At 40.9% G+C, this 18,761-nt stretch overlaps 1 protein-coding gene across 9 annotated transcripts in view; it reads left to right on the top strand.

Annotated features, from left to right (window-relative positions):
* The first annotated feature begins 5,153 nt into the window (after nucleotides 1-5,153).
* ZNF451 (zinc finger protein 451) overlaps nucleotides 5,154-18,761 on the top strand; it is a 38,475-nt gene continuing 24,867 nt past the window's right edge. For 5 of the 9 annotated variants that reach the window (XM_027696015.1, XM_027696018.1, XM_027696016.1 and 2 more), the window contains exons 1-6: nucleotides 5,154-5,249; nucleotides 6,206-6,289; nucleotides 13,998-14,081; nucleotides 15,265-15,390; nucleotides 16,905-17,016; nucleotides 17,595-17,745. In XM_027696015.1, coding sequence (XP_027551816.1) covers nucleotides 5,169-5,249; nucleotides 6,206-6,289; nucleotides 13,998-14,081; nucleotides 15,265-15,390; nucleotides 16,905-17,016; nucleotides 17,595-17,745 — 638 coding nt within the window. In that variant the 5' untranslated portion in view covers nucleotides 5,154-5,168. Of the gene's footprint in view, nucleotides 5,250-5,397; nucleotides 5,451-5,541; nucleotides 5,627-5,806; nucleotides 5,972-6,205; nucleotides 6,290-13,997; nucleotides 14,082-15,264; nucleotides 15,391-16,904; nucleotides 17,017-17,594; nucleotides 17,746-18,761 lie in introns of those variants that run through there. The other 4 variants (XM_027696022.1, XM_027696020.1, XM_027696021.1 and 1 more) reach the window with 4 other exon arrangements.

The following is an 18,761-nucleotide window of genomic DNA, read 5'->3' on the forward strand; positions in this document are numbered from 1 at the left end:
TGTAGCTGCAGGTATGCATACCCTTCTGCACCTGGGAGGCCACTCTGTGCATCACCAGCAAAGCAGCCATCCAAGTGTGTGAGCCGTCAGCACCAGTCTCTTACAGCACCTGGTATTACTGCAGGTGTTCGAATATTAGCAGTACAACCTCTTACACTTGTGGATACATACTTCTCCTTTCACCTGCGATAGTTGGTCAACGGTACCTCCATATCTCAAGGTCCTTTTGCAGTCCAAATTAGTAGGCATATTTAGAGAGGGGTAGGTTTTGGTAGATGAGCAGCTGCTTCTTTGCAGTTTGTTACAGTGGACAGAAGTCTTTTGGTGATCTCAAAAATGTTTAAGCCATTAACCATTTCAGTCTCTGTCAGAAAGCTCTGACAGGAAGCATAATGCTGCTTCTCCCCAAATTTGCACTAAAATCAAAATTATTGGTGATAGGTAAATGTGTGGTGTCCCAAAGTGTAAAATTCTTCTTATATGAGTGACAGAGGATGTGTTATTTGCAATCCTCACAACTGGAGAAGGCTGATGGCTACTGCAAAAGAAACTAACAGCTATATGACTGTATGGCATTTAATAACTGTAAAGTTATTACTGTAGAGTTATTACTGAAAAGGTAAGCAATACTAAAAGTAATATTTTGAACTATTTATTTCTATTAATGCATATTAGGTTGAATTTGAAGGTTACCATGGAAAAGAATTTGGTCATTGTTTATCATGAAGTGCTCAGAAGAGCACTTGCTTTCTAAGACAGGAAGAATATTGAGATATGTGAAGAATGGGATAAAGACCTTACTGAAAAACTATACTGTTGAATGAATCAGGGGGGTTAATGCATGCCAAGTTCATGTCTCCTCTTATTAGGGTATACAAATAGTAGTCAAAAAATCCTGAATTTCCTAGATCAAGAATAAGTGGCAGTATGCCATGTTGATACAAGAGGGAAATCAATGGTTAAAAGGGCAATCAATGTTTCACTTACCTTAGGGAGCAGAGAGAGAAACAAGGATGTTTAAATATGTTTGAATTCAGATCACAGAATCATAGAATGCTTTGGGTTGGAGAGGGCCTTGAAGATCATCTAGTTCCAGCCCCCCTGTCATGGGCAGGAACAGCTTTCACTAGGCCAAGGTGCTCAAAGCCCCATCCAACCTGGCCTTAAACAGTTCCAGGGATGGGGTATCCACAATTTTTCTGGGGAAACTGTTCCAGTGCCTCACTACCCTCAAGTAAAGAATTTCTTCCTAATATCTAATCTAAACCTACCCTATAATTAAGGACACATAGTGACTCTGTGTCCTTATACTCATCATGGCTAGGCTTCGTGAATGAAGATTTGGGAAGGACTCTACCCACACTTGCTACAAGTGTGCTGGTGGCTAAAAAGGTCAATGCAAGATAGACAAGTCTGGTTGCAAAAGGCAGAGCAGAAAGACTCCTTATGTGGTATCGGCAAGGCACAATTCTTTCTGCGTTGTCTTTTCTCCTCAAGAGTGATCCTGCGTGCGTTCCCAAAAGCATCAGCAGCGTTATAGATGGTGTGTCTCCAGACCTCCCGATTGGAGGCCAGAGTAGACCAATGATGATGATCCATATGCCAAGGTTGAGACATTGTTTCAGGGAGTCCTTGTATCTCCTCTTCAGGGCTCCTCTCTTGCGGCAGCCAGAGGCAAGTTCACCATAAAGCAGGATCTTAGGGAGGCGGTGGTCCTTCATCCTGGAAACGTGTCCTGCCCAACGCAGCTGTGTTCTCAGCAACATGACTACGTGGAATTAGTTGCTAGAGAGCATTACTGAGTTTATAAAGACAGTCTGCTCCAAAACAGCTTCCACATTCTATATGATACCCAGACCTCATTTGGATGTTTGAACTTAGAGATCTTAGCTCATGAAGAGCTTATGAAAACCCTTGCCTCTCCTCACCTTGCCTCCCCTCTCCTTCCCTTCCCAACAAGCTCTGCATAAGAACATTCCTAAGCTGGCTCAAAGTCTGAAAACTGTGCTTTCCATAGAAGTAGATGAAATACACAAATTTTGGAATTCTGTTAGCATGTTGGAAATGCTGACATAATTGCATGGCAATTCCCTTACTATTTTTTTTCCTTAACTGTATTGTTTACATACAAGGAGGAATTTTGGATTGGTCATTGCATGAGTAAACCTTTACATCAATTACTACTGAAAAGTTCATATTAAAATTAGTGTCATCTTCAAAGGGTCTCAGAGTTTGGAAAAACGATACCACCTTGCTGTTTTAGTAACTTGTTCCTACGGCTCCTCATATTATCTATTCTCAAGAATCAGAAGTTATGAAATGAAAAAGCAAGCCACAAACAGAATGACTGCTGTCAACATTCTGTTAGTAAATTTAAGTTATAAATGCAAAATATCAAAGTTTAAGCTGCAACAATGGCTTTAATTTTCCAAGTGGTAGTCAGGTTTCCATTATTTTAGCAATGAAATAAAACTGGTCAAATCAGTGTTGTTTATACAGTTCAACAAGGGTGATTAAGTTGTACGAATTTGTTAATGAGTATACAACTAGTAGATATAACAAGCAGTTCAGCAGATCCATCTCCTGTCATAAAGCCGTTTTTTCATTCATATATGGAAGAGGCTTTAAACTAACATTAGTAACTCCATGTTTTCAAGAAAAATAAGTGCACCAAATTAACGCTTACATTAAATACCACAATATGTTATTACTGATAGTTGTTTATTCACAAAGCTCACATAACACCAAAATTTAACATGCAACCCTGAATTCTTTCTCTCCTGTGTATATAGGATTTGATAAGCACACACCAGTGAAGTGCTTTGTGGGTGTGCAAGCAGCTCTTTTATACCAACACAGAACTCACAGGTGACATTTACACTGTTCAGCTTACTCAAAGCCAGTGCATTGAGTAAAGATGATTCATACTGACTTTTGCTTTCGGTGGTTAGAAGTAACTACATGAGGAAGCAGGAGAGTAGTAGCAGATAAATAGCAAGAATCATGGGCATGGGGGTCTGAGTGGTGTTTTCTTGACCCTGCCAGTGAGGGGAAATGAGGAGAAGGGCACTAATAGGACAAGTCAATAATTGCTTGCAGAACCTGTGTTGGTGATAGGGATTTGAGTTGTATGACCATGAGACCATGCTTGCAGATCACTGTCTGCTTGAGAGAGGTGAGATCCACCTCACTAAGCAGGGCAAAGCTATTTTTATCAGTAGGATCACTGATCACATAAGGAAGGCTTTAAACTAAGAAGTAAGGGAGAGGGAGAGAGTAACCAGCAGCCCTGTGAGGGATTGATGGACACAGAGAAAAGCAAAGGGCATAGGGTGGTGTGACAGGAACACACAAAACAAGAAGATGGGGTTTAAGAGGGCTCACCTTCTTTGAGTGTCAGCAAAGAAATGTCTACAAAACATCATAATGGAGAAATCCCCCAAACCCTTTCTTAGGCAGTCAACATGCTGGGGTGCCTCTCTAAAGTGCCTGCATAGTACAGTATGCAGCATGGGGAATAAACATGATAAGTTAGTCCGTGTGCAGCTGCAAGGCTACGATCTTGTTGCGATCACAGAGACACTGTGTGATGGCCCCCATGACTGGAGTGTTACAATGAAGAGAGACCAGCTCTTTAGGTAGGACTGGATAGGACATTAAGCAGGGGAAGTTGTCCTTTATGTGAAAGAGCGGTTGGAGTGCATGGAGCAATGCCTGGGGATGGACAAGGAACTGAATGAGAGTTCATGGGGGAGGATTCAAGAGAGAACAGGTAAAGGTAACATTATAGAGGGTGTCTGCTACAGGCTGCCTGACCAGGAAGAACAAGTGGATGAGGTAGACAGATAAGCCACTCTCATGTGGGAGTTCAACCATTCAATGTATTTGCTGCAGGGACTATACAGCAGGGCATAAGCAATCCAGGAGGTTCCTGGAGTGCACTGATAACTTCTTCCAAGTCATAAAGGAGTCAACAAAGACCAATAATGAGCAATGCTTTGTTGGGCCTCATAGCAATAAGGGGATTGTTGGGAATATGAAGCTCAAGGTTGTCTTGGCTGTAGTGACCATGGAGTGGTGGAGCTCAGGATCCTGAGAGGAGGGGAAGTGTAAAAAGCAGACTCACAACCCTGCAGAGTGAATTTTGGCTCTTCAAAGATCTATTTGGAAGAGTCTCATGGGGTACAGCCCTGGAGGGAAAAGGGGCCCAAGGAAGCTGGTTAGTATTTAAAGATCATTTCCTCCGAGCTCAAGAAGACTTCATCCCAGTGAATATGAAATTAGGCAACAATGCCATGAGGCCTGAGTAGATGAACAAGGAGCTCCTAGTCAAATTCAAATACAAAAAGGAAGCATACAAAGGGTGGAAGCAAGGATGGGTAACCTGGGAAAAATACAGAAACATTGTTCAAGCATACAGGGATGAAGTTAGGAAAGCTAAAGCACAACTGGAATTGGATCTAGCTAGAGATGTCAAAGACAACAAGAATGGCTTCTGTAAGTTCATAGGTGAAAAAAGGAAGACTAGGGAAAATGTGGGTCCATTGCTAAATGAGATGGATGACCTGCTGACACAGGACATGGAAAAGGCTGAGTTGCTGAATGCTTTCCTTGACTCAGTCCTTATTAGCAAGACCAGCCTTCAGGAATCCCAGGTTCCAGAAACCAGGGGTAAAGGCTGGACCAAGGAAGATGTACTCTTGGTGGGAGAGGATCAAGGCTGGGAATCCTTAAGCAAACTGGACATATGCTAAGTCCATGGGCCCTAACAGGATGCACCCACAGGTACTGACAAGAGCTGATGGATGTCGTGGCAAGGCCACTCTCAATAATCTTTCATTGATCATGGTGACTGGGAAAGGTGCCTGAGGCTGGAGGAAAGCAAATGCCACCTCCATCTTCAAGAGGGGCAGGAAGGAGGTCACACAGAACCACAGGCCCATCAGCCTTATCCTGATCCCTGGGAAGGTAATGAAGTAGCTACTCCCAGAAACCATTTCACTAGTGCCCGTGGCACCACCTCCTGTAAGATCCTCACAAAGGATCTTTGTAGATGCCTGGGCTGGATAGAACCACCGGGAGATGGGCTGGGCACCGGCGGGCTGGGCACGCACAGGCAGGCAGATAAGCGATTTTCCCGCCTTCCCTCCCTTCCGCTGCCAGCCCCAATGGCCGCCCTTCCTCCTCCCCTGCTCCGGAAGCGACATGGGGGTTTTCCCCCTCCGAGCCGGAACTCGATGGAGCAGAAGGTAAGACGCGAGAAGGAAAGCGCCTGGAGCTCCGGCCGGGGTCCGCGCCGTGGCGCTGCCGCGGTGGCGAAGGCACCTGCCATGGGCAACGCGAGGCGCAGCGGGCGGCACCTCCCGCTCCCGGCGAGCCCCGCCGCGCTCCCGCCCCACCCCTGCCCGCCGCGCCGCCCTCGGGCCGCAGAGGAAGCGGGGACACGGCAGGTCGGGACGGTGGTGTCTGCGGGAGGGGGCGGCGAATAAGCGGGGCCGGGGCGGAGCTCGGGGCCGCCGGTTTTAGCGCAGCGCCCGCGGGGCTGTGCCCGGCGAGAAGCCGAACCGTCAGCCCAGCGGGGCCCAACGGAGCCTGCGGTGCGGGGGGCCCGTGTGGGGCCAGAAACGTGAGTCAGCACCGCCGTCCGCCGGGGAAGGGCTGCCAGGGCCGTTCCCCGCCGCTCGCGGGGCCCGGCCGCAGCTGGGCGGGACGGCGCTTGTTTTGGAGCACGAAGCTCAGCCCTCTGGCTCTGCCGCGGTCCTGGAGCGGCCCGGAGCAGCGAAAACAGCCGCGGCTGCTCGAAACGGCGGAGCTCGCCCGCGGCTGTTACCGGCCCTCCCCGGCTCGGTTGTGCCTGGGACGGGCACGCTAGGCTGAAGCTCAGGCCTCGGCTCTCGCTGGGGTTTCGGCCTCAAGCATGTTATTGGGCTGCTACGCTGCAGCAGTGGCTGCTGGAGGAGTATAGGTATTGGTATGCTTTGTAGGTTAAGCCATGTTTTGCTTACTTGGAAAAATACAACAGCATTTTTCGAGTCAAAGTCGTTTATTGCTTCTTCGGGTATCAGTGATATTGTCAGTGAATGAGAGACAGGCTTATTGAGTGCAGATAGACTGTAAAGCCAAAGCAGGCATAAAATAGAAAATGCTCTATAGTTAAAGAAAAAAAATAAAATGCTGTATCATGTTTTGGTTTCTGTCTATTTAGATAATGGAGTCTCATAGCTCTGTCAGTCTTCACAGGAGTAAATCACCAGCTTCTGAAAGTGAAGACGAGATTGAGTTCATTGGAGTAAGTAGATCTTGTACTGGAAGCACACTGCTTGTTGTAATTAATACATTCTCAATAGTCTAGTATAACAGGAGGGGGACTTTGTTTACTCTGTTGATGGTGATTACATTTTGTTGGAAAGCATTACTCTTGCATTTAAAGATAATTTGATTGTGAACCTTTGTTCAGATAACAAGTTGATCTTAAAGGTTTATGTGCCCTTTCTTGAAAGAGTATAAGATTAGATTAGTTGGTCCTATAGAGAGAATATGGACTGGAGTATCCCAGCAGGTCAGTGGGGAATTACAGTGGTCAATGACATATATAAGAAGTCACTGTAGAGGACTTTGGTAATCATTGCATAGCATTTTGCTACATGAATAGTCCTGCTATTTAATGGAATAAAGCAAAACAGTACTTGGTTTAGAAGAAGAGGAAGGAAATTACAGGTTAGCGGCCTTAAACAGTCCTCTCAAGGTGTGAAGCACTCTGTAGTACAACACTCTACAGTACAACACGTAATCTAATACATTCACGTAAAACATGTCAGTAACTTCAAGACACTTTTATCTGTTGGATGTCCAAGAAAAGCAGAATATTTTCATGCTGCTTGTGGTCTGGACTCAATCTGTCATCTCAGTGAAGTGGTGCTAATTTGCAGGGTTACATAGGAACATAGTTTTTTTAGGTTGGGAAAGACCATTAAGATCATTGACTCCAACTGTTAACCCAACACTACGAAGTACACCACTAAACCATGTCCCTAATTGACTCAACTGTTAACCCAGCACTACTAAACCATATCCTAAGTGCCACATCTACACATCTAAAAATGTTTTTCCTGAAGGAACAAGTCATATGAATAAGATCAAGTGATTAATTGATGCCAAGATTATTAATGGCTTGTTTCCTGTGGATTTGTCTCATTTTTGAACAATATGCTGAACAATAACTAGATTTTATTCCTGCTCTATTTTATATGGTACTTGATTAAAACCTAAGTTCAATGTACAGACTTTTTCTGCAGGGGTATTTAGATGCTCGCGTATGAAGGATTTTTAAGTGGTTGAATATCTCAGAGACTTCTTAATCTTGTAGTTGATTTGGTTGAAATTAACTAGTGAGTTCAAAGTTCATTATATACATACAAGCATTCATGTGTGTCTGCAGCAGAGGATTTGGGGTGTTGGTGAATGAGCTGGCAGTGTGGGCTTGCAGCCCAGAAAGTCAACTGTATGCTAGGCTGCATCAAAAGCAGCATGGCCAGCAGGTCAAAGGAGGGGATTTTGTCCCCTCACTCCGTGTCACCTGGAGTGCTGCATCCAGCTCTGGGGTCCCCAGCACAGGAAGGACATTGACCTGTTGGAGTGAGTCCAGAGGAGGCCACCAAGTTGATTAGAGGGATGGAGCACCTCTCCTATGAGGAAAAACTAAAAAAATTGAGACTGTTCAGCCTGGAAAAGAGAAGGTTTCAGGGTGACCTAGTTGTGGCGTTCCAGTACCTGAAGGAAGCCTGTAAGAAGGATGGAAAGGGACTATTTACAAGAGCATGTAGTGACAGAACCAGGGGAAGTGGCTTCGAACTGAGAGTAGATTTAGATTAGATATTAGGAAGAAGTTCTTTACTGTGCAGGCAGTGAGGCTTTGCAACAGGTTGCGCAGAGAAGTTGTGGATGCCCCATCCCTGCAAGTGTTCAAGGCCAGGTTGGATGGGCCTCTGGGAAACCTAGTCTAGTGAAAGGTGTCCCTGCCCATGGCAGGTGGATCGGTACTTGATGATCTTCAAGGACCCTTCCAACCCAAACCATTCTGTAATTCATTATCATCATTGTAAAAGCTTCATTTTCTTCAAACTGGGCAAAGAATGAGGAAGCTAGTATAGCTTGGAATGCATAATGATTGAAGGGCTGCTGGAGAGAGAACTGAAAGAAAAGAACTAAAATCAACACTTCTAACTACTTTCTTTTTATTTTCTTGGCTTTGCCTGTGGATAATACAGATCCTTTGTGGTCCCAGTGACAGTTGCTTCCAAGAGAGGCTGCTAGATACAAGAAGATGCTACTGTGCTTAGTATTTTCCAGGATTTATATCCTGGGGTGAGAAGCTTACTGTTGTCATTGATGAATACATGGGAAAGGCATGTGACCCTGGCCAGCACCTAATGTCAGCAATGTGTCCTCAGATCTCTCCTTTGCTCCGAGTGAGGATGACTTTAGGCTTTGCAAAAGGATTTCCAAACTACTCGGCTAGCTTTAGATCATCATTTCCATATAATAATGTGTATGGCTGGAAGTGTGTAGGCTCCATAAATGTTGCATATGGATGATACCTGATTGCATCCATGTCCTAAAGACCCAGTGCACAAGATGGTACTATATAAATCGAATTAGAGAAGCTACTGAGGTATTTCAACCTGTGCTCATTTTAATAGACAACAATTGTAGGCCATGTGATCTCTGTGTTTTTCTTCCCCTTTTTTTTTTCTTCTTGACAGCTGGATGTGGTTTTGGTGTGGGCTTTTTGTTTCTTTGTTTTGGTTTTCCTTGTTTTGTTTTTTTTTCCATTTCATTTGCTGTATTAGGATGTTTGAGGACAAAAAGTCCTCATTTGATGGAGCAAAGGAAATCTCTGCTGCTGCCAGAGTCTTTTAGCTTTTACAGTCAGTTTAATCCTCATCCAGAAAACTTAAAACTATTCTTACTTAATTTCCCACCTTTTACTTTGTCATTACAATGTATTTTGTCCACTTCATTGCATTCTAAGTTTTGCATGCCAGCAGAAAAATATAATTTAATCTGCAATGCAAGCTGTTATTCCTAGTTTCTTAACTAGGATAGTCTTGCCCCCATTTTGTTTTCTTGGGAAGGATAAGGCAAGAGTGAAGAAATTCACAGATGTAATGGGATCTGTAGCACTTAAGTAGACAGATAATTCAGGTTTCCACAGTTTGCATCAAAAGGATTGGACTTAGAGGGGAATTAGTTAATACACCAAATCAAGTGATTCACTAAAATACGGTAGCTACCATTTAGATATTTTGCTTCCTCTCTCCCTGAGATGTTAAATATTAGATATTCAACTGAAGTATTTGTCTCTCTGGCTTTTAGTTGTATTGCAGCAGGAGCTGAATAAAATGGTAGTGGTGCTAGGAAACATCTCTGAATTAGAACTTTTATTTTTGCACTCAAGTTAACCAAGGACTTGAATTTTCGTATTTACTAGGTTATAGAAATCAAAACTTTGTAAGTGTTTGTTAGTTCACAATGTTGGTCAGTTACTCAGTCTTGAAGTTGGAAGTCTGTTAGGGCACAAATTTAGAGCACAAATAGTACTACTTGTGTCAATTTTTAAAATTTATTTTATTGTAAACTTGTTCAATGATAAGTCTGTTTACATAGTGTATACACAATTTATGCTCTTATAAATATTTGTCAAAGTTAAGTTTGTGGTCACATACATGAAAGCTAGTTTCATGTTTTCTGTATGCTAGTGTGTGTATAATTATGCAAAAGTTTAATTGTGCTGTTTAAGTAAACTGGGTATTTGGTCTAAATGCACTTAAAGCTAAAAACTGAACAAATAAAACACCTTGCATGATGGACAAGGTGTCTGTTAGCTAGGCCTGTTTACCCAAAGACTGAGTGAAATGAGGGAGGGGGAGAAAGAGACCACAGTTTAAGGCTTTTGGAGAAAACTTCTGGAGGCAGTAAAAATGAGCTTCACAGAAGTCCTTGAGAAGACGGTCTTTGGAGATGAATATGAAGCTCCATGTTTACTACTTGCCAATTAAACAGTTTTGATTGTATCAACAGTTAAAACTGGTATTTTGTGTAGCATAGTGAAATTACAATTTTGTTGATTTAATGCTGATGCTTTCAGGCAAAGCTGTGAATAACAGCAAAGATGCCACAGCTGCCTGGAGACTAAAAACCTAGAAATTCTTCTACTAACTGAAAAAGGTGCAATTTTTTTGTTGGTAGCTCTGTGGCATTGCTGTTGGTTGGTGAGAAGAGTGGCTTTTGAAGATTATTTAGAGAAGTAATTGAGGAGTGGAGAATGGTTGGGGTGTTTTTGGTTGGTTGGGGTTTTGGTTTTCTTTGCTTGTTTTGTGTTTGGGTTTTGATATTTTTGTTTGTTTGAATGTGAAGGACGTGCTTACAAGATGTGAAGACTGAGCATATCTTAGTGCTAGTGCATCTGAGTACTTAGTACTTGGTGTCTTTCTGGGTGCCAGGTATGCCACTATAGTCAGCTAGAGAGGCCCCAGCTTTCAGCTGTTCATTGAGAGCATGTTGTTTTTCTGTAATCTGAGGCTCTTTTGTGCCAAGATACTATTTAGCTGGTGGTGCTCATCTTGGGGGGAGTTACGAAGAGTTGGACAAAGCTATCTGATCCATAGTTTCTTAGCTCTCCTACAGTGATGGAATGCTCAGTGTTGGCATTACTATTTAGTTGAACCAGTTGGAAAAAACCAAAGTAATTAAAATTCTCATAACTTTGAATTTGAGGCTCATCCTGTGTGGAGGTGAGCATTATGCAAAAATTGGATAGAAAAAGGCACAGAATTTGATAAGAAAAAAGAACATTTCATGTGTGCAAACAATGTTTAAACAAGTGTAATATTAGTTGCATTAAATTTACTGTTCTGGTCACTAGAACTTCCTAGGCTTGAAACCAAGTTATTCTGCATTTCAGCTGTCAGTTTTGTAAGTTCTATTTAGTTGCTGAATCCAGGGAGTAAATAAACACAAATAGGGAAAATCTCTGCCTTTGAAGAAGGTACAGCTGTTAGGATCAGAGCTGAACATTTCAAAACACATTATTGAGCTGATTGGATAGTCAGGTGGTCTGAGTGTGTCTTTGAACTCTTACTTGTTAACACCTGTTTAATAAAGATTTAATTTCTTAAAAGTTGTACAGAGACTGTCAGTTTCTACAGAAACAAATCTGTAATGGATTTTTTTTATATTTCATTTAGAAAACCACATTATCTTAATTTAATTATAAAAAATTAAGCACTCTTTTGGGGTAATTTGAGACCTGCAGCTTGATTCATTATAAGCTTTTGTTATCTGTCCAAGATATCATTCGTCTTCCTCCCTGGTGACTGTTTATGCCTGGCCAGCTGAACAGCTTTACTGCCTTGAAAGGTGGAACAATGTAAAGAATGAGACGCAGTAAGAGCAGTAGAGAGCATTGCACGCTGCTTTTCTCTCCACTACTCCTCATGAGGGAGTAACTCTTCCTAGCCTGCCCTCCGTGGTTCATTGTTAATATCTTGAAGAAACTGCCAAATATATGGCAGAGATGGTACTGTACCTCCTCAAAAAGTCAGTCTGCTGGGTACTGTAAGTCCTTCTTCTGCCTGGAAAACTTAACTTTCTAAGAAATAAAGCATAAATATGGAGTATATAACAGTTCTGTGATATCTGCCAGATATATTGCCAGACAAACAGCTAATACTGTAGTTTAGTCAAAAACTCTATCATGATTTAGGTGGCATTGCATGTACAGATTTAAAACAAACAAAAAACCAACAAAAAACCAAACCATCACCCCTGGCATTACAAAAAATAAACTTATCTTTGATTTTCATTTATTTACTTTGAAGCTAGATAATAACTTTCAGAATCTGCATCTATGTGCAGAATCTTTCTGTGGCATGTGAAGATTTTAGTTCGCTTTGCCTCTCATTGAAGATACAAACACATGTGTCCATGGGTATGAGTTAGGGTCACTAGGAATATTTTTGTTTGGTGTATGTGGACTTACTCATTCTGTTTCATGTTCATTATACTGATTATTTAGTTGGCATGTGAAGATGCTCTAGCATGATACAGATTTGGGGTTTTTTTGCGTGACATCATGTTATATGGACATAGTGCTTCTTTTTTTGCCTTTAAAAGCTGAGGACTTTCAGCAGTGAGTGTGAATGGAGCTCCACATGTTATTTAGTACATCTTCTTTAAAAAATTTACAGCCTATGTGCTTAGTTTGGGTTGGTGACTCCAATTTTTCTTCTGTGTTTGCTTTTTTGTTTGTTCTGACATTGTACTCTCTACTGGAAGCTTGTACTAGAAATGGTAAAGTTGGTATGATTGGAGAATGAATTGGAGACATCCTAAGGAGGAGACAAAACCAATCAGTAACCTTTAGTGACTCACAGAGGGAATGGAAAAGAGGGACAAAAGATGGGAAATATGCATGCAAAAGAAGCATATGGCTGTCAAGCTAGGAAGAATAGAGCAGACCAACAGAGTTGTTGGGCCTCCATATTCCTGCATGGAGTCCTGATGAGGCTTCCTGGATGTATATCTTTGAAACTGAGTGCTGGACAGACTGTTTGGACGTGTGTCTTTGTGCTTCTGAGTATGTGGTGTGAATGGGTAAAATGTATTTCTTTTTAAAATAAAATGACCTCCTCCTCATTGTAATTCCAGTACAGAGAAAACACTTGTGACCTCTCTGTGGAATATCTGCTCAAAGAGGAGTAACCTTCAGGGCTTAAATGTGTATGAACTGTTCCCCACTTTCTTAATGTTTGAAATGCCCAAGCAGTTTAATTTCTTGTGTATTGGGTCTGGCTGAGATGAAGTTCATTTTCCCCATAGCAGCCCTCACAGTGCTGTGCTGTGCATTGGTGACTAGAAAGGTGTTGATAACACACCAGTGTTTTGGCTACTACTGAGCAGAGCTCCCACAGCATCAAGGCACTCCCCAAGCTTCCCCCCTCATCAGTAAGCGTGGGATGGGCAAGATTTTGGGAGAGGCATAGCCAGGACAGCTGACCCAAACTGACCAAAGGGATATTTGTACCATATAATGTCTACTCGGTAATAAAAGCTAAGGGAAAAGACAGTGCCATGAGCAACCTGATAAAGTGGGCACCCCTGTCCATGACAGAGGGGTTGGAACGAGGTGATCTTTAAGGTCCCTTACAAACCAAACCATTCTGTGATTCGCTGTTACATCATTTGTCTTATGGAGCAGCTGCTGTGTGTGCTGAAGCCCTACATCTTGGGAAGTGGCTGGTCGTTGCGTGACGATGGGAAGCAGAGAATAAATCTTTTGTTTTCCTTTGCTTCCACATATGTCCTTTGCTTTCACTTTATTAAACTGCCTTTACCTTGACCCAGGAGGATTCGTTTTCATTTCGTTTTGTCCCCAACCTTGATCTGCTGAGGAGGCGAGGGATAGAGTGGCTTGGTGGGCACCTGGTGTCCAGCCAAGATTAGGCCTTCAAGCTTTTGGAATTGAATTTATGTTTTTAAAATCAAAGCGAAAAAAACCCTGAAAGAAAAAAAACAAGGAAAAAACATTTAACATTGCATAGTGAAATCTAAGGCTATTCCTATCTTGGTAACAGGCTGCTACCCTATTACTATTGAATTAATGGCAGAGGTTGAGTATCTTTAAAAATGTAGGTCTGAGTTGACTGAGAAGGTGAAGAATATAATGTTATTAGGCAAGTCAAGATTGTTAATTTGATTTTTTTCTACTTGATATCTATGTATTAGATTATTTTTGAATACTTGTTTGCATGTTTTACCAATTTTGTGGAATATTCTGTTTAGTGAAAAAGTTGCCATGCCAGAATTTCCTTTACTGCACTCTCTTGAAACCTTGGTGAAATGCTAATGCTGACAATGTGCCATAATGCATGCAGCATTTTATCTCGAAGGATGACAATTCAATGCTTTTGTGTGTGTGTTTTAATACTTTATTCCAGGAAGGACCTTTAAGACCTGTACTTGAATATATTGATCTTGTCAGCAGTGAAGATGAAGAACCTAACAGCAGTTCTTATGTTCGTGTGAGTATGTTGTAATATAATTTAGGACAACTCAGTTGAATAAAATAATTGCTTCTCTGTATTTTTTCCTATCGGTTACTTTTCACAAAAGCCTTATTAGAGGTATTTTTAACAAGTAATAATTAAATAAATAACATTGAAGTATTTTGATTTTTTTTCCTACTGTTGAGTGGAAGGCAAGAATGCCAGCCCTTCCGTTTTTTTCCAGAGTTGTTTTTTGCCTCCTTGAAATGGGCTTGGAACTTTTATTTGTCTTTCCGTCATGTTAGCAAGTGTGTTGAAGAAAAATATCACTTTACAGTGTGTCCAGTTTCTAGCCTGCAAATGTACCTACTCCCAAGCCTTTTCTTTCTAAAATAACTTCTTAAGAAAAATGTATAGGTTGGAGGACCTTATTCCAATGACAGCCTGGTTTTATCTCTGCCTAATCCTTCATAATCCCTCCTAAGACTATATGAGTCAGAAGCAGGCTCTGTTTATCCCCCGAGCTTATTGTGCCTGCTCTGTAGGGCCTTGGAGAGAGGCAGTGATTAACCCAACTAGAGTTGGTTTTGGCAGCAGTAGCCATCTCTTGACTTCTGTTTTACAGTGTTACAGTAGAGGAAGTTTGTAATAATACTGATTCTTAAGGAAAGGTGGATCTGTATATTCACAGGCTGACTCTACAGTGATGATTGCTAGAGCTAGATGTGTAATAGGAGCAAATTACAGCGTATGGCCTATCCCTTATGCTAGAAAAAGCTATTGATCTGCCTTTCCGAAGATAGTAGGCAGTGTTAAGAGCAATAATTGTATCAGTTCTCAGTTTTTCAGGTGGTCTGCATGTTGGCTTTCAAATCAGTAGGGATTTTGTTTACTTACTTAAAATAATTTACTTAATTTTTCATTTGTTGGAGGCTTCTAGGACGCTCAGCTCAATCATTCGTGTTCCTCTACTGCTTTGGTGAGGCTAATGTTTATGTTGAATGGCCTTAAATGTGTGGAGAGGAGAGTTGTTTTAGCTGCTTCTTTCATAGAAGTTACAGATGTTGATAAATAGGAAGAGAAAACTAGCAAGGTAGATCATGGAACTTAGGATAAGAGTATCTGTACTGAATTATGTCCTGATGCTTGGGCATCACTTTTCACTGTATTAGTGCCTGTTACTTAGTCACCAAATAGGTGTTCAACTTTTCAATTGTAGAGACCTTCTAAGCGTAAGGATCACGTTGACTATCAGAAAGAACGAGTTGCATCAACCCTGGATCGTCTGGCACGACATGTTGAAGTAGAGAAGCAGCAAAAAGAAGAGAAAAACAAAGCCTTTAAGGTATTGGGAGTATTTTGTTTTGGTAGAATTGCATCATAAAGGCCTTGTAGTCACAAGTGTCTTTGTTTTCACTACTAAATAAATAAAAAGATTGGTGAGCCAGACCTGGAACTAGCAACTAGGCTTCTGCAGCATCATTCGAAACACAATACAGACTTTGTCTCTTCAGTGGCTTTTAACTGATAAATTTGCTAGTCTTATTGCAGTTCCTGAGGATGGGAAAAAACGAAATTCGTGAAAAGCAATGGCAAAAACTTGTTCTCTTGTTTATATATATAGCAGAGGAACCTTTAACATCAGTTACTCTTGTTGAGTAATTGAAAAATAAGTGTTATCACAAACAGCCATGCAGCAAGCCTACTTATTTACTTGCTTTTGTCTGAGATTTTTGGGAAATTGTTTGCCACATTAAATTTCTGTATTGAGTAATATTTTATAATGTGATACAATTTTCTGTGTTTAATGCATAATTTTAAAGTTGAATCCTATTAATTGCATTGGGCAGCGATTTGAAAGGCTTGTACTTTTTACTTCTGTTACGAACTGGGAGATGCAGTCAGTGGGCTTAATGGGAGGGCTGCTCTCGATGGGAACCTGGACAGCTTGAAGGAATGGGTTTACAAGAACTTTATGAAATTGAACAGGAACAGAGTCAAATTCAGTATTTGTGGAACGTGCTGTCTTTCCAGCCTAATTTTCTCAATACTTTTAAAATCACATGGCTGTACTACAGTTACAGCTTTTTATATTCTGCACTAGACTATGCAACTGTAATACAACAGAGTAAAAGGATGTTGGATATAGTCCAAGGTAGCCTTGAAGTCTAGAAGCCTACACCCCTCTCCTGTGTCCTCTACTGAGAATTTGGCAACCTGTTAATGTTTCCACATACAGTTTTCCATGTGTCAAGTGGAGTGAGAGATAACTATGTAGCTTTCAATGTACTTTGAGAATGAAAGCTAAAAAATCCTTTGTTAAAGATGAATATTTTCCTCCTGGGTGGCTCTTTACTCCTCATCAGTTAATGCAACTTGCAGAATTAAATTTAGTTTTCAAAGTGAAGTTTGAAGATGCCTATTTTTTTTTCCTTGTCAGTGGAACAAATTGACTCTTTGGTTTCAATAATGATTTTGTGTTGCTTTTTTAAAACTTCATGATTATTTGTTTCTCTTTATAAGATTGTGATCTTAGGTACATGCTACAGAAATGTCAGTAGTTACAGTAAAAGTAAATTAATTGACCCAAGATGTAGCTCTTACTTTGGGGAAAAAAATTACTGTTTTTTAAATTTTTTTATTGCCTTTATGTTCTATCTTTATTGTGTTAAATAGAAATGAATCAAGTTGTAAGATTTTATTTTTCCCCTGCTTTAGGCTTTTGTGGATGTGGGTTTTGTTGGTTTTTTTTCTTATGGTTTTAGAAACCCATATGTAAGTTTTGGGATACATACTTAATCTTTAATTTTTTTAAAAAGAATTTGATCACCACCTTGCCTGGTATGTTTTCTCTCGCAGGAGAAGGTTGATTCCCAATATGCTCACGGGTTGCAAGAATTAGAATTTATTCGGGAACATAGCGATACAGAAGCTGCAAGGTTATGTGTGGACCAGTGGTTAAAAATGCCAGGTAAGAGTAGGAAACTAAGTTTCAGTGATGGTTTCTAAATCCTGAATTGGAGAATAGAACATGTGATAATTGCATTGAGCTTGCAGGTGCCATGTGCATAACCAAATCCTACAATATTAACTTTGCTAGCATATGGCATTTGAAAGTTCTTAAACACTCATTTCCATAAAATCCATTCTTCTAATGCTTTACTGTTTAGGAAATGTAAGGTACAAAATCTAGAAATCACTAAGGCCATGTTAACAATTTTTATAAAAGAAGCTGCTAGAAAGAAAAAATACTACTATTGAACTGCTGCTTAGGAAGATGTCTACATGAGTAAGTGTAACTTCAGGATGTTTGATGAATTTCAAATAGTACCTCAATGAAGGATGTGAAAGTGCTTAAAAAGTTACACTGCTGAGAATTGAAGAAAATGAAAGAGCAGACTTCCTGAGTAGGATTGTACATTGTTAGTTTGCTTTTAAGAATCACTGTAACTTGGTTTTTAAATGCTTTAGGGCTTGTGTGTTATTTTGTTTGTTTTCTTAAGCCTCTATAATTTAGGTTCTGGTTAAGTACATTGTTTTATAACACAGGTCTGAAACCAGGCTCTGTTAATGGTGGAAAAAGGGGTGCTTGTAAGAGGGCAACTCAGACACAAGTCAACAGCAGTCCCAAACACTGCCCTGTGATGCATTGCAACAGAGAGTTTGATAATGTACATCTTCTTATAGGTCACCTTCAAAGGTAAGGACATAATACAAGATATCATAATGAAAGAATATGCTCTAACTTAGGACATCAGCATCAAGTCTACTTTAAACTGCCTGTACTGACAAAGTTCCATTTTGAGAGCCAAGTAATATGTTACACAATTTATATAGATGATGTGATGAAGTTCATAGGGGTTTTTTTGTTGTTTTGATTTGGGTTTTTTGGGTGGGTAGGGGGGTTGTTTGTTTTTTTCCATTCAGAATTTATTTCTTGTTGAGCATTTTGTAATACGTGGGTTTTTTGAGAAACAAGATTTCTATTCTCCATTTCTGTAGTATCTTCATTCAAACTTGAAAAAGAGCAAAAGGTTAACTTACACAATTTGATGGTAAGATTAATTAAAAAAAGAGCCCATAATGAATGGAAAGAGGAACAAGAACTATAGGTCAGACATCTGTTCATAGCTGATGATTGCTAGTCAGCGCTCAATGTGTTTGTGGTCAATTCCAGCAGATACTGCCTTTTAACTAGTGAATGTGTTTGTGGGGAAGATGGTAAGGTGAGAAGCTGAGGGAAGTGTCATGGTTAACCCCAGTAGGCAACTCAACCTCACACAGCTGCTCACTCACTCATCTCGCTGGGATGGGGAAGAGAATGAGAAGATTAAAAGTATGAAAACTCTGAGCTGAGATAAAAAGTTTAATAAGTAAAGCAAAAGCTGCATGCACAAGCAAAGCAACATAAGGAGACAAACAGGCAGAGCTTTCTCATATGTAATAGTTAGCTTGAGTGATGTGTTTGTCTTCCCAACTATCTCCCCTTCCTCCTCCTTCACCCAGCTTTTATTGCTGAGCACAATGTCTTATGCTATAGGCTATCCCTTTGGCCAGTTGTGGTCAGCTGTCCCAGCTGTGTCTCCTCCCAACTTCTTGCCTACCCCCAGCCTCCATCCTGATGGGGCAGTCTGAAAAACAGAGAAGACCTTGAGACTGCTCAGTAATACATAAAACATCTCTGTGCTATCAACACTGTTGTTTGTAAATCCAAAA

This window comes from Neopelma chrysocephalum, unplaced genomic scaffold (genome assembly GCF_003984885.1).
Source record: "Neopelma chrysocephalum unplaced genomic scaffold, ASM398488v2 Primary Assembly neopelma1_104, whole genome shotgun sequence".
Taxonomy (NCBI): domain Eukaryota; kingdom Metazoa; phylum Chordata; class Aves; order Passeriformes; family Pipridae; genus Neopelma; species Neopelma chrysocephalum.